This window comes from Ixodes scapularis, unplaced genomic scaffold (assembly GCF_016920785.2).
Source record: "Ixodes scapularis isolate PalLabHiFi unplaced genomic scaffold, ASM1692078v2 PGA_scaffold4__175_contigs__length_147842914, whole genome shotgun sequence".
Taxonomy (NCBI): domain Eukaryota; kingdom Metazoa; phylum Arthropoda; class Arachnida; order Ixodida; family Ixodidae; genus Ixodes; species Ixodes scapularis.
Window position 1 is genome coordinate 6,084,334 of NW_024609879.1, and position 15,342 is coordinate 6,099,675.

Below are 15,342 nucleotides of genomic sequence, written 5' to 3' on the forward strand. Positions count from 1 at the left end.
TTTTTTAAATATTTGTATATCTCAGAAAAGGGGCGTTTTGCAATATTTGGTTTCCATTTTAGGGAAGGAAAGGGGCACCTGGCATTTATTTCGCATAAATAAACAGATAGGTGTTAAATCTGAGTAAACTGGCTTAAACAATATAAAGTGAAGTAAGAAAAAAAAAAAAAGTGGTTAGGTGGCGCAAGTTACCGTCCAACTGCCGCTATGCATCCATTTTCCCGTCTATTTATCCTGTTTTAGAGAGCCTTGATTTAAAAGAGGGAGCAAGCGAAACTGAAACCACGGAGGCGGCTCCAGCGCAGATTGGTCGTAAGTGTGCATGTGTTGTGTTGTCGCGTGGAAAGAAGGTGAACAAACAAAGTGTGACGACACCTGCCCTGCCTGCCTCATCCTGATCGACACTTTCGTCTTTTTGTCACCATCTCGCAGTTTGTAATTTAAACGCGGCTATCGAACGGTTAGAAACCCTCTCAAATCTAGGCACACTATTCTCCTGTTCCGTTTCGCTCCGAATCAGAATTTGAGGCTACCGTTTTCGAAAGAACGACGACGAAAACTCGGCTGGTTCCATCGGCATAGTTAACGTGGCTTTCGCTCCGTGATCATGCAGTTGATGCAGTCGCCGATTTCTGTGAGTGCGGCAAGTGTGGTCTACATCAGCGTTTCAATTTGAAATGAGGGGCTTTACTCGTGAAAAGAATTAGGCATGGCGCGGAATTCCGGCTTCCCAACAATTCCTCTTTGGAAGCGGCGCAAATGGGATGTTTCGGTTGTGATTCAAGTTCAGATTGTGTTACCAACGTGAGTAAATCTGCGTGCTATAAAGTTTGTGGCATTCATTACTTTTCTTTTTTCTAACCTGTCTGTTATTGCGCAATGGTAGGACCAAGAGGTATTGTGCAATGGTAGGACCAAGAGGTAGGACCAAGAGGAGCAAGCAGTGGCGGACAACGCCTGTCCGCCATTGCTTGCTCACATGCCCTGCGCATGTATTGGACACGAGGGTGACGTCAGCGAGAGGTGTCAACTCGGCTCAGCTCGTGCCGATAACGAGCTTTGACGTCGGTGTTCGGCGAGGACTCTGAGCCAATCACACACTTCGTGAGCAAGCAATGGTGTCCAAACAATGTTGCTCGGTAGACTTTTGAAAAGGGTCTGTCCTCCGACGTTTTTGGCACATGACTCGATTGGCCGTGAAGATGGTGCAGCCCAAACAGTGCAAATTATTGATGCTTGAAAGGAAAGTTGCTCTCATCAGAGAAGTTGATGTTGCCGCGATTGTTAAAAGTTTTATTTAGAACATCGCGCGATCAGAGGTAAAAAATTCCAGTACTTTGCTTATCTCAAAATTTCGCTTATCTCGAATTTTTTCACGGTTTTTGTGACCTTAACGAAGTATTACTGTACCCTTCTGGGAGTTTGGCAATACCAGCGTTTGGGAACATAACATCCGAGAAAACGTAGAAACCGAGGTCGTATAATGAGGTTCTACTGTAGTTCTAACACATCAATGCTTTGGGAAATGTGCTTATATTGGTTCTGATTTAGAAAAACGTGGATTTCCAGTAGCTAAGTTCAAATCTTGCGTGAGGCAAGTGCAGTCCGTTGGGAAGGAGACCGAGCCGTTATGCTCCTAGTGGCTAAATTGAGAACTACGCCGATAGGGACTACAAGAACATACTAAATGATATGTGTGTGTTTTGACGCAGCTCTCGGCCCATGTAGCCGAACATTGCGTCAGCATTCGGCTCAGCCTCGTGTTCAGTCGGGGAAGCTGCACGCTGACGCAGCATTCTACAATCTTTTTACTTAATTCTTCTCTACCGGGCTCGGGGAAGATATTGGGCACTAGTTTTGCCCAATCTTTGCTCTTTGTTCAATCGAGAAAGATGAAGTAAAGAATCCAGTGTACATGCCTTTTTGGTAAACGCACAGCTCTGGGGAGAACAAGCTGGACATACACTTGTATAGTTCAATCTCCTCGGCAATAGAATGGGTGCAGGACAACTGACATGCTCCATTGTAGGTTAGGTTTAGTGTTCGGTTTTTTAGTTTTTTTAAGTATCTCTGCATTTTTAGTCAGGGGCTTACGTAGTTGTTCAGGTTTACATGCATTGTTCGTGAGGCATTCATGCAGTATTCATGAAGTATTCGTGTATTTATCAGTGCATGAATGTCTTTGTGAGACATTCATGCACTGATTATCAGGCCCTCATGTGCAGTTCTTTAGGCATTCATTCCCTGTTCATTGGGCAATCAAGGAAACTGTGAAGTGTTCACGAACTGTTCGTCGGGTCTTCGTGCACTCATCTGCAGGCTTTCGTCCTCTGTTTGTAGGGTGCTGATAATACTGTTTTTCGGGCATTGAGTTTGACGGGCGTTGGCGCGCTGTTTGTGGGGCGCTCCCCGTCTTCCCGCAGAGGAGGCCACCCGCAACTTTGCCGAGGGCCCCCCCTGCGACCCCCTGACCCGGGCGGCCCTCCTGCTGCCCTGGGAACCCTGCGACCTCACCCACGTCGACTGCAACCAGGCTGAGCCCAGCGAGGAGTTCCTCAGGGTCAGCCACAGTTGATAGACACACTTACAGATTGGCAGAGTGTGCTGCCATTTTGGCAAGCTGCATGTCGCCCAGATCAAAGTTAACAGATTGCGAAGAAATATGCGGTATGAGGCACTTGCCACAGTGCATCAAGTAGCCAAATTCAGGGAAGATGCTCCTCGGGCATACTTTCTTTTGACGCTGAATTTAGGGGGTTGAAATTTGCATAGTTTGTATGCATTGGGCATTTGTTTACATTGGGCTTTTTATTTATGAAATCAATTCTCTGCTTCTAGTTCAATACAGTCAAACCCACTTATAACAAACCTGGGTATAGCAAAATATTGGTTATAACAAAAATGTTTTTGGCATGCTCCTGCTGCCATACTTTTAATCTAACTTTATCCCGTTTTTTTACGAACAAAGTGGAGGCCGCGCTGTGAATAAAACGAGAGAAAATTTTTGAAGTGCTGAGATCTTTTATGAAAATTACAAGAAAATGGTGTTTCGGAATCATAGGAGTAAATAAAACGGAGAATGTGTGTGGGAAGGGATACCTTTTTCCTCGCAGTTAAAAGAGGAAATTGGACACGCCAAACAAAAGGAATGAACAAAACACCGCCTAAAACATTTTTTAATTTTGTTCTGCCAATGATTTTACATCTATTTTTGCTTGCTTTCTTGGGACGCCGAGCACGAGCAGACGACGTGAGGTCGACATAGCGAGACGGAGGACGTGCGCACGTTGTTGTTTAGCTTTCTTGATGAATGAAGACGCTCATTGCCAAGACAGTGCACACTTCGATCCCCTGCCTCACGGAGTCAGGGAGAGTGACTTTCGCTGTGTCTCTTGCAAGCGTGTTCCGGATTTCTACATTCTGCATTCTTTTCAATCAGATGCTTTGAAGAGCTAGGAAGAGTCGCTGGAGCGTTTTCCAGATATTGAGATTCTACACGGTTTTCGGTTGCGTTACAGCCCCAACCAAAAGGAGAAAAAGAAGTGATTTTTAAACATGTCTGAGAATGGGAAAATCACGTCTCTGTCTTTCTAAAGAATTAAGGTACGCGAAAATGGATTCGCAGTGATTGGCCGGTGTCCTACACTTGCCTAGACTACCAGACATGCTTATGGCCACCGGTAGACATACACGCAGAAAGAACTTCTGCAAAGTTTCTTCCCGTTTCGTCTATTACCTCCTGGAGTATTAAAGGTGGTTGATCTTCCTCTTACTAGACTTTCTTTTTCCTTTTCTTGTATTTTGCGGATCGTTGAAAGTGCACATCGCGTCTGCGCACTGTATTCACAACATGTTGTCCAGTCGCACCAGGGGAGGTTGCACGCATAATGCGTGTCTGAGGCTCCTTGTTTTACGTACGCTTTCCCGCAGTGCTCAAGCTCCTGGAAGGAGAGGCACGCTTTTAGGTGTGTTGCAACGCGTGTTACAAAGAGCGCTCGTAACTTCTATTGTAATGAAGCGAAACGCGGCTTTGTTGTGGCTTTTTTTAAGCACTTTTCCACTTATTGGCGGCGTGCACAAACAACAGGGGAGGCTTCTCTAGCTATCATCATCGTTTGTGACGTAGTAAGTAGGAGAGAGATAAAACGGCGCAGCAGATTCCTTGGCTCGTCGGCTCGCTTCATGTGTTGTTTGCGTGTTTCATGCCTGTTTCACACGTTTTTTTTTGTGGAGTGATATTTGTGGCATCACATTTTATCACAGTTCAAAGATGTCGCACTTATAACCGTGCTAAGCAATCACTTTTGGTGCTTTCGACGCTCTGGGGTGGTGATATACTGTTCTCTACCACAGTACTAAAGCGCTGAATGAAAAACAAAATATCCAGCACCTTACCTGAATACAACACCCATCATGAAGTGCAGGGTGTAATTTTTGTTTTATCCGAACAAGAAGAAACTGAGGAAGAAACAGCTCATCAAGCTGTAAACAGGCAGGCCAAACTCGGAAACCTATCCTATGTGTAGTAAGCGCTTCGATAAAAGCCACTTTGTATCCTCCTTTGGTTTCCTGTTTTCTGTGAGTGATGGTCTCTTTTTAGTTCCAAGTTTATTTCTTTTTGCATTTTGCGCACCAATAAACCTGCTTCCACGAAACAACCGGTGGCTGACTCCCAGGCCCGTTTCAACTAAATGCCCGCTAGCTCGCTTATTCGACGCAAAACGTGCGAAACTACCTCCGCGATTGACGCCTGTGAGAGTTAAGGAGTCGGTGACTTTAGCATTCCAAAAATGAGTTATGTGCCTGTTATGGATTACGACTGTTTGCATGTTTGTTTTCGTGAACCAAAACCAAATTTGTGCACAATGTCTGGCGCGCTTTTCAGCGAGAACTTTATTATTTATAGTAAATCTTTAACAAAAATTTAAGTAAACCGATTAACCAATTGCCATAATTAGCCGGGCCGAGCGAGGCATTGTAGAAAGTTGCGGAAATTTTAGCTTCTTTTTTGAACAGAAGTCACAATGTCGTTAACTCCTTTGCCTCACATCAGAAAACAAAAAAAGAGATGACGACATCATTGCAAGAAAAAAAGCACAGTCAGTTACACTTAGTTGGCACGACCTCGTCCGAAGGCTTGCCAGCAACTGTCGAGTCACACTACAACATAAGCGTTGATAGCGGTAAGCTCCATATTAGCCAAAGCATGTACTGCACCGCGCAACACAATAACGCCGCGTGTGAACAGCTCATGGGGAATGCCACTGGCCGTTTTGGAGTGCGCCGGGATCAGTAGACCAGATCCGAGGTGGAGCACGCAATCCGAACCGATTTGCTCCACCCCTGGATCCCCAGTAGAACATGACCGCTCCCCTGGGATCAGTGGATGCTTTCCTGAGAATCCCCTTCCCGCGGTCCCGGATCTCTTACAAGGCGAGATGCCCGGCGAGATGCCCGGCGAGAAAGGAAGTCACGTGTTTGCGGCAGGCTGGCCAGGCTGGCTTCCGGTCGAATCCGCCGAAATCGGCGGAGCAACTTTTCTCGGATCCGGATCGAGTTCTCGAGTGGGAGCCGATCCAAAAGGACGAGCGGAACACATCCGTCTCAATCCCGATTGCCCAGTGAAATGGGCACGCTCCAGAAAAGTCGATCCCGGCACGCTTCAAAACGACCGGTGGAATTCAGCATAAGATAACAGTTCGTTCTACACCTTGGTGATGGCAAAACAACTTTTTCTACGGGAGTCTTCTCAGATCCAACAAAAGACGAGTCGGAGTTGCCGTGACGCACGCTACGCAAGCTGTCTGTCAAGCTTCAGGCTTGTTTCTGTACACTTCAACAATTGTATCTTTTAAAAGTGGCATTGGACTCTGCACATCTGTAGGAAAAAACACTTAATCATGTCATACGCATTCTTTAAAATAAATGAAGAGTTATCTATTGACATAGGAAGAAACTAACATAACCACTCTGTGCGATTACTTGGGGCATCACCTGCTCGAATCATACTCGCTACATCGCAGGAGGGTGCCCGCAAGGTGGCATCACCGAAACATCTTGTCGCCAATGGGAAAATGCGGCCATAGCAAACATATTTAAAAATCGCGTCGACTTCGTTATAACTGGGATCGACTGTATGTCTGATGCATGACATGCGTAAAAAACACACGTTTCATGCTCACAATTTTTCTTCTAAGTATAAAGACAGAGTGGCCTAATCAGCCAGGTTGGTCCTTCATGAATCAGCAATTTGAATATTTGTATCAGTAATATCTAAACTTTTTATATATAAAAATATAAAAAAGTTATCTGCTGGTATTTTCAACAATTGCACTTTTTGTTTTGTATTTTTTGTAAAAGTGGTAGTATTTATCTCGTAACTAACATGATTTGCACATTCTGTGCACCCTCATGAACTGCTGTGTAGAATTTCGTTGTGACTTGACATCTATCTGCAAGGAGGAAAAAATGTGTCTACAAACTCTGGAGCCAGGGCGAAAACAAATTTAAGAAAAACACATTTCAAAGTTTACTTTTATGCAAGACTAAACTTCTGATTCAATCCAGATGAAACTTGGGGAAGATCGAGTCCCAAATGTCTATCAGGGTAACCTCCCAGTTGGGAGGTTAACCTGGCCCTTGTGACGGAGCTCTCTTACCCGGACGTTTGGAATGCTGCAGAGCGGCCGCAAGGAGGAGTCACTGCCGGACACTTCGGTGGCGTTTGGGCCCGTGCCGACGGACCGCAAGCTCAAGGTGTTCTCCGAGTATCGCTACGTCAACGAGCACCTGACACACCCTTCGTTCGAGCTGACGGACGACGAGCGGGAGGCTGACATCCTCTGGTACAACTACCACTTCAAGAACTATGGGTGAGTGGGACTGCTGGCATTTGCAGAGCTGTAGGGGTATGTACAACTACCATGGGAATATCTATAGGGGTATGGTACAACTATCATATTAAAAGCTACAGGTGAGTGGGACAACTACCATAGGAAGAGCTGCTCTAGTGGTGTGGTACAACTACCATTTGAAGAGCCATGGGTCAGTGGTACCACCATCATTGGAACAGCTATGGGTGAATTGCACAGCTACCACTTCAGTAACTATGGGTAAGTGGTACAACTACAGTGATGTCTAGTCAATATGGACACCTGCGTTCCCCCCAAAAGTCGTCTGTAATGCGTGTTGTAAGTAATAATGGGAGTAAGAAAAATGTGAGCATTTACTCAAATCGTCTCCGAAAACGTCTGTACAGTGGGCTACCCATATTAATGGGGCTCATATTAGTGAGAGACGACTATGCTACTTGAAGAGCTATGGGGTAGTGGTGCAACTACCACTTTAAGAGCTATGGGTGAGCAGCTCGGGGTAGGGTGGTTGGCAACATTGTTAGATTAACTCGGTTGTGGAACTCCGCTTCATGGGGAGACTTCTTTACGAATTGTCTGTGGGAGGCTCTGAATTTAGAGCGTGGAACTGTTCTGAATTTAGGCACTACATATGTACATGCCTGCAGACCACTTACGGATGATGACATTGTAGTCAATGTGACTGGCCATAGGATGGACGCAGGGAATGGAGGTGACAAGGAGGCTGTCAAAAGCACCCCAACCGAGCGGCCGAGCGAGGTTGTAAGCGCGTTCAAATGTATCTACGCTATCTGGAGCTTGCTGTTCGATGCTTGTTTCAGACGTAAACGGCAACAAAGCGTCGCGACTACGTCCAACGAAAGTGGGTCCGGCTTGGGCTGTTTTCCCGCCTTTTCTTTAATTCGATTTTCGGATAATTCAGATCGATTTTGTAAGTCCCGTCGGTGTTGGAGTAACGGAAGTCGACCATAGTAGAGGCAGGGGACGAGCAGCATAATCTGCAGGAGCAAGATTGCGAACTAGTGTGCAAACAACGAACACCTGGTACTGTAAGATGTAGGAAATGCTCGGTTGCCGTTTTTGCTTCATTTTTAAATATTTTTATACCTTTGACTGGAGTTCTAAAAAACAAATTACAGGAGGTAGGCGTGTGCAAATACTCAAATTTACGAATACGAACCGAATAGTAAGTTTTCGAATAGTTCGATTCGCGAATTGAATCGTAAGTATTAGGTTACTCGATTATTTGATATATTCGGCGAGCCTGGTTGACGGAGAATAGCCGAAGCACATTTTAGTTCTACTAGTCTAGAGCACGGGCTCTTAATACGTAAAGTTTGAATGCCATGAACCTGATAGTATGCAGATTTAATTGTGGTCATGACACAGATGAGCCATGAAACTAAACTAAAACAGCCACATGTCTCATTTCCTTCACAAACAAAAGTTGTAGTTACACTTGAGAGGGATCGGCGACTGAAATGCGGAGGTACGGAACGAAAACACGGGACAGGGATCGGCGACAGTATTTCTCGAGCACGAAACGAAAGCACCCCATGGTGAACCGCGATACCGTGCATTACGACATGCTGTGGTCGGCGCGTGGTCTGCGCTAGTCGGCGCGGGTGGTACTCGCGCCACCTCTTGGCCACAGAGCCAATCGATTTCTCTATTTTTTCAGGCGGAATAGAGGTAGTGCCCTGCATGCTCTGCGTCCACGGCTCTGTCTGTGTTATTTTGCCGGGCGATCCGAAACCAGGTTGATTAAGCCCTTTGCGATAGGAAACCAAGCCGACGTTTTCTGCTCCCAAATTCCATCTCATTATCTGTCGGAAAACGTAGTCCAACGGACCTGCTTTCAGTCAGGGGCGACATGACTGAGCGAACGAAAAGTGCCATTTGGAAACGTTTTGTAAGAACTTGGCACAAGAGAGCAAAAGCTGTGAAACGAAAATTCAAACGCCATCGAGTGTGAGGATGCCACTTGCGAACCATCTTGGGAACAAGCATTTTTCTTTGCACAGTGTGTTTTTGAAAGACTGTGGGAAGCAAAAAAGACCAGACGGTGTGCAGCCGCTCATCAAAAGTGCGCTGAAGTCGGGTAAAGACCTATCGCAGCACGAGAGAACGGCGATAACCACCAGGATTGTCCGAATGCTGGCGCTCGACCTTCAGCCATACCTCTGTGTCGAAAATTGGGGTTTCAAAGAGCTGATGATTTACAGGAGCCGTTGTACAAGGTACCCAGTTGCACAATGTTTTCAAGGACAATCATCCCGGAGTTCTACAGAGGCACAGTCAAGGCTGTCAAGAAGAGGATGCGTGCGGGCTTCCAGGAAGGCATAGAGTCTATCTCGTCTACAAGTGACATGTTGACATGTTGACATGGAGGTCTAACCAAAGTTACATCAGCTTCACCTGCCATTACTTAACTTCCAGCTTCGAGATGAGAAGCTTTGCGCTGGACTACCGGAGTGTCATAGAGAGCCACACTGCTTGCAACGTTCTGGAGCACTTGCAAGCAATGATAGATAACTGGGAGCCGTCACTGCAGAAAGTGCTAGTTTATCTGGTTACGGACAATGTGTGAAAATTTTGTACAGCCCTTAGAGGCATTTCTTGCGTTCCAATGAAAGATGCCGAAGAAGAAACAGCAGGAGTTCCCACCATTCTCAAGAAGTGCCGCACTATTGTTAGTCATTACAAACACAGTGACCAAGCTGCGGCAAGACTTGGAAACAAGGTGGAACAGTGAACATGACATGCTCTCGCGTCTTGTGCAGCTGAAAGAATCTGCTGTTTAGGGCTTGCCACCTCTGAGGCAACTGTGTCCGACCTGATACCACAAGGAGTGAAAAGCGGTGGCTGGGCTCGTCAAAGCCCTTGAACCAATCGCGTTGGCGACCACAGACCTTAGTGGCCAGAAAGAAGTAGGCAACTTTGTTGTCTGTAGTACCATTTCTCTGTGGAACACAATTGGTCCTGATAGACTGCATTGCAGCAGATGATGACACCTCAGGGTTTTGCAATAAAATTGATGAAGAGCATGAAGACAAGGTTTCCTGGGCAGAACAAGCAAAAGGAGTTTGTGTTGGCAACCGCCTGTGACCCAAGGTTTAAGTACTTCTTTTGTGCTCAAACGTTCCAGGGGCTCTTGGAGCTTGCAAGAGCTGAGTTGCAGAGCTCTCCAGGAGGAGCATCAAGTGACAGTACTGGAGCGACAATGTCTACAGCTCACGAGGAGCGCGTCAGCTGTATCGGGGACAGCGTTGAGAAGCTGGCAGCGTCATTCAGAAAGAAGACAGTGCTCCCAAACAGCCAACATCAAACAGTTTCAGCGGAACCTTCGAGAGCCCGCTTGCGGTAAGGACCAAGACTCTTTAACGTTCTGGAAAGAAACAGGCAAGCAACACTTCCCAGGACTGTGCAAGATGGCCATGAAGTACATGGGCATTCCAGCAACGAGTGTACGAAGCGAAAAGTTGTTTTCGACGGCTTGCAACATTGTTGTGGCCCGGAGAGAGAAATTGACCCCTGTTCACGTGCAGCAGCTGCTTTTCTTGCGTGAGAATTCGCAAATATTTGAGCTCCTGTTAAATAAATTTGTTATTCAATATTTAATTCGATACAGTCGCCGACCGATTATTCGAACTTCGCAGGGACCGAATAATGTCCGAATAATAGAGTAGTCCGAAAAATCAGCAGATTGAAAAACTTGCCTTTATTACTTCCAAGTGGGCTTAAAAAAGCTGTAAATAGCGCCTTGTTCAGGTTACGCCTCTGTTTCCGTTCGGCAACTTCTGTTAGCTTGAGAATCGCTGCCTTCTTTTCTAGCGTTATGGTAGAGTACTTTCTGCGCTTCTGAACGACACATCGCGGCGGCAGAACAACAAATGGGGCCTTGACGTCCAAGCCAGCATTGTCCGAACGAGATAAGAGGCGCATATCCACGAGCGCAAAATGGCGACTGGCAACGCAAAGGAATGGAAAAACAAAGCAAAAAGATAATAAGGATGATGACGATGACGTGCAGCTAACTGGAAAAAAAAGGGCTAGCATAGCAACGGCGGTGGGACTCGGGAATACTCAAGTAGCGCTGCCAAACCAAGCCAATCCATTTGCAGCCAACATAGAATTCAAAATGGCCGCGGCTCGATGGTGTTTTCCGCTGATCGCTCACAATGATTTTGTCCAAATAATCAAACTTTTGGACTTCAAGCTGTCCGAAACATTGACTGTGAATATAGACTATTTCTATGGGGTAAGTCACGGTTCCGCCTTTAGGTTTGAAATATCGAACAAGTCGGAAGAATCGGAGTCCGAAAAAACGGTTGGCGACTGTATTCGGCTTTCCTTTTTTTTTTATTCGATTTGATATTTGAATTGAGACTTACTATTTGGTATTCGCACACCCCTACTTAAGACTGGTTACATGTAGGAAGGTGAAACATCATAGTCCCGCGAGCAAAATACTTCCGTGTAATGTTTCTATACGTATTAAAGTTTAGGATGACCTATAGGATGACGTCCTGGAGATCGACGCCAAGGACGGCCTCTCAGACAGCCTCTAGGACGACATCCAGGACGATTTCAAAGACAACGTCTAGGACAACTTCTAGGATGACTTCTAGGACGAACTTAAGGACGGCGTCGAGAACAATGTCTAGAGGATGACGTCGAGAACGATGTCTAAAGGACAATGTCTAGGACGTTCGCTAGGGCGATCTCTAGGGTAACCTCAAGGACGACAGCTAGAGGACAACGTCTAGTACAACACCAAGGACGGCGTCTTCATTGAGCATACGATTGAGTTGCCGCCTGAGCGGTCACGTAAACGTTTTGGTACCTTTCGTGACACCGACGTGTTTTCGCTCAAGGACTTTGAAGGTCAACTGAACGGTGAGACACTTAAGGCTTTCGCCTTAGTAGAAATCACTTTTTGTGAAACAATGTTTGCGTGTCCAATTCAAGAATGATCATTTAGAATTTTAATCTTGCAAGGCATGCCAAATGTTAACCATGTTGAATTAACCTGAGACTGGGGTAGAGAAGAAACATCAAAACGTAGAAGGGACAGAAAATAGACAGGACGAGCTGAGTTTGAGACTTCGTCCTGTCTATTTTCTGTCCCTTCTACGTTTTGACGTTTCTTCCCTCCCCCAGTCTCAGGTTAATTCAACATGGTTAATATTCACCAGCTTGCCTGCACCCTTACGATTTTTTCTATGCCGAATCTGCTGGTTATTATGGCCGCTCCTTGTATGTCACAAAGTGACATACAGGGAGCGGCTCTCCCCTCTTTTCCTCCAAAAGAAAAATATTTTGAGTGCAATATTTACATTAACTTATTTTCAGTATGGAGGTGCTTTTCACTCAAAGTGAGTCTTGCAGTGTTTTTTTTTTTCATAATCCTTTGCAACAAAGTTTTGTCAAAGCGTGAAAGACATCGAACTATCCGAATCCCAAAACATTGTTTCCATACGGCTAACACGTTTATTCCCCGCTTCTTGTACCAGAGAGCTGAGCAGAGAAGGGGGCTGGAAGCGAGTGAACCAGTTCCCTTTTGAGCACGTGCTCACGGTGAAGGACCTGCTGGCGCTGGTGTGCCGCCGGGACGCCCAGGGTGGCCCCACGGTAGACCCGGCCACCCTGGCCACCCTCCCTGCCTGGCTCCCCACCACGTACAACCTGAAGACCGAGCTGCCCCAGTTTGTCTCCTACTTCCAGCAGAGGCAGGACAGGTGAGCCTTTCTTTTCTGGGGGCTAAAGAATGACAATAATTGAGGATAATAGTTACGACGATAATGTCAGTTTTATTTGTGGAAATTGATACACGGTGTTCTGAACCACAAGAGCCTAGTTCCCTCGCACTCAAAGAAACATAAACGTTATTGAAAGTGTTCAGAGCAAGCAGTTAGATTTGTTTACCGTAAAGACGTATGCTTCGATTCCCCCGCTAAGTTGCTTAAAAAGACCTGATTATTGACCTTTGCTGACCGTACAAAATTAAGGTGCCTTAAATTCATGTGTTTTCTTTTAAACAACGCCCTTAAAAGGAGCAACAACTCGTGTATTAATACATCAGAAGCTGGAGCAACTAGACATGAGCACAGCAATAGACTTGTCAAGAATACATGGTAGCACTCTAACATAAGGACCAAAGGAGAACTGGTCACCACTGTGTTTTGTCCAGTTCTCCTCTTGCCCTTGTCTTTGAGCGCCACAATGTATTCCCCAATTCAGCCCCAACTTGCCCAACAATCAAAACTGCACACTTGTCAAGTACTCGTTTAATAATAATTGTTTTAGTCACTTTTTTTCCTGCTGCTATAAAATGTGGGTATCGCCTTAACCCTCAGTGTTTCAAATGCACCGGTGTTGAATCTTATATTGAAGCAATTGAGTTGCTCTTTGTGAATGATTCATAAGTACCGTGTTTTCTTTTGTAATCAAGAAAGACATGAAATGTCTTTGAAGTTGTTTCTCCTTTACTTCATTTAGTATGGAGCTCTTTGTGCTTGCAATGTCTGCTGTAATCACTGAAAGAGACTGGCGGGCAGTTTTTTTTTAATAAATAGATAAATAAAAATGAGAGCGGACTGCCTCTCTGCAGGGCAAGGCAAGTCTGTGAAACACCTTTACATGGTAAATAATTACACTTTTCTTGGTTTGCTTACCAATAAACCCTGAAAAGTGATCCTTGAGCAGATATTTATGGGCTCAAGGGGTTGGGGGGTTGGGGGAGACACCCAAATTAGAGCCAACATTGAATGAGAAAAATGCAAGATTCATGGAACTCTTGATCTGCAGCTTTATTTTCTGTTGATTCGGGATGAAGCCTCGACTGAACTGTCCGTGAGTCTTCTTGTTTCTTTGAAGACCAGATGCCTTGTCTTGTTAACTTCTCTCGTCGACACCAAACTGTTTCCCGAGCATTTGGGTCGCACGTGGTGCCATGGCCTTGTCTGGTTTTCTTCAACATAAGCCACAATGAACGCGGGTTCTTTTTCTGACGGCAAAAGTTGACGCCAGAAAACACCGAGTCAGTAAGAAAAAATTTACAGGAGGACGCTTAAGCTTCGCCTTTAAGAGTGGAATATGATTGCAAAACATAAGCATATGAACTTTTGCTTGTTCCCAAGCCGTGCAGCATGCCTTGCGTGGCCTAGTGAGTAGCACGTCTTGCTTGCAACCAAAGGGTCGCGGGTTCGAATCCCGCCTAAAATTGTTCAAATTTTTGTTTAAAGGGCCCCTGTAAAGAAAAGTCTTTTTTAAACACTCTAATTGGGACACGCGCGTCAAGACATAAATTTTACGCGGAAAAAAATAATTTTTTAGCGCAATATTGACGGCGAGAGATTTATTTTAAGTTTTGCGTATGAAGTCCATGACGTCACAGAATGGTAATTCGCTCTTTCCACCTCAAGGTGAAGGTGAAGCCGATCCACCCCCTCTCCCCCATAGCCCCAAAATGCCGAGAAAGAAAAAAATTACATGCGGCGACCTTTAATTCGCATTACTTGTCGGTTTTTTTTTTAATCACTTTCATTCCCCGTTTGATGTCACGTTTCATGGGAGCGTTGTGGGTTGTTTGAAATTCCTGCGCGAAGTCATGTGGCTGTGGGCGTCATGACCCTATCGACCAACCAGGAGTTTCCCGTCGCAACGCCACCGACATTGGCTTTTCTGCGACATGAGCCCCTAAATGCTGTCGCATTAAAATTAACCCCGAAAAGACATTCCGGAATACCGAGAGAAAGAAAGCCGTGAACATGGAGCCCTAATAATGATGCGCAACGTGTAGGGTTGAGAGACTCGTCGAAAACAACTTAATTGTTAAAAATATTTAAAGGATCAATGGGCGCTGTGCCGAAGTTGTTATACGAGCGTTGTATGCGGGTCGTGGTATTTGATTAACAAAAGAAGTTGGAGAAACACGCAGAAATTGTCTCGGAACAGAACGTTGCCGCGACAGTGTTTCTGGAACGTTCGTAACTGTAAAGAATGTTCCACCTGGATTTTTCTTATTGTGACGAGAGTTTTAATTATGTTGCATTTTTAGGGGGGGAAACCATGTGAAGTGGGTGCGCTATGTCGTTCACATGCAAATGGGGATTCTTGGGATCTACAAGAAAATACTGAGCATTCGCTCATTCCTTGTGAAGCGTCCATCCCTTGTTTTTCTAACGTCTGGAAAATGCACGAAGGACATATCTTTACATATTGTTGACCTAAGGAGTGTCCATCCCTCAGTTTTACATGATTGTCTCCAAATTCTGAGTGTGCGCTTGCTTGGGATTTTATGGGAGTCTAAAAGGAGAATCGAATAGCCATTTTATTCGAGGAATTTACATACGTTTCTAATAATTTCGCACAATGTAGCGGTGTTAAGCCATGGTGTCATGTGATCACATCACTCGAATTACCATACTGCGTCACCTACCGCCACGTCACGTGACATCATGGTGCC

At 45.5% G+C, this 15,342-nt stretch overlaps 1 protein-coding gene across 2 annotated transcripts in view; it reads left to right on the forward strand.

The window, feature by feature from the left end:
- The window catches only part of LOC8032122 (tubulin--tyrosine ligase-like protein 12), a 122,822-nt gene that overhangs the window by 67,949 nt on the left and 39,531 nt on the right, over window positions 1-15,342 (forward strand). For both annotated transcript variants that reach the window (XM_029970196.4, XM_029970195.4), the window contains exons 6-8: window positions 2,424-2,560; window positions 6,682-6,872; window positions 12,389-12,613. In XM_029970196.4, coding sequence (XP_029826056.3) covers window positions 2,424-2,560; window positions 6,682-6,872; window positions 12,389-12,613 — 553 coding nt within the window. The remainder of the gene's footprint in view (window positions 1-2,423; window positions 2,561-6,681; window positions 6,873-12,388; window positions 12,614-15,342) is intronic.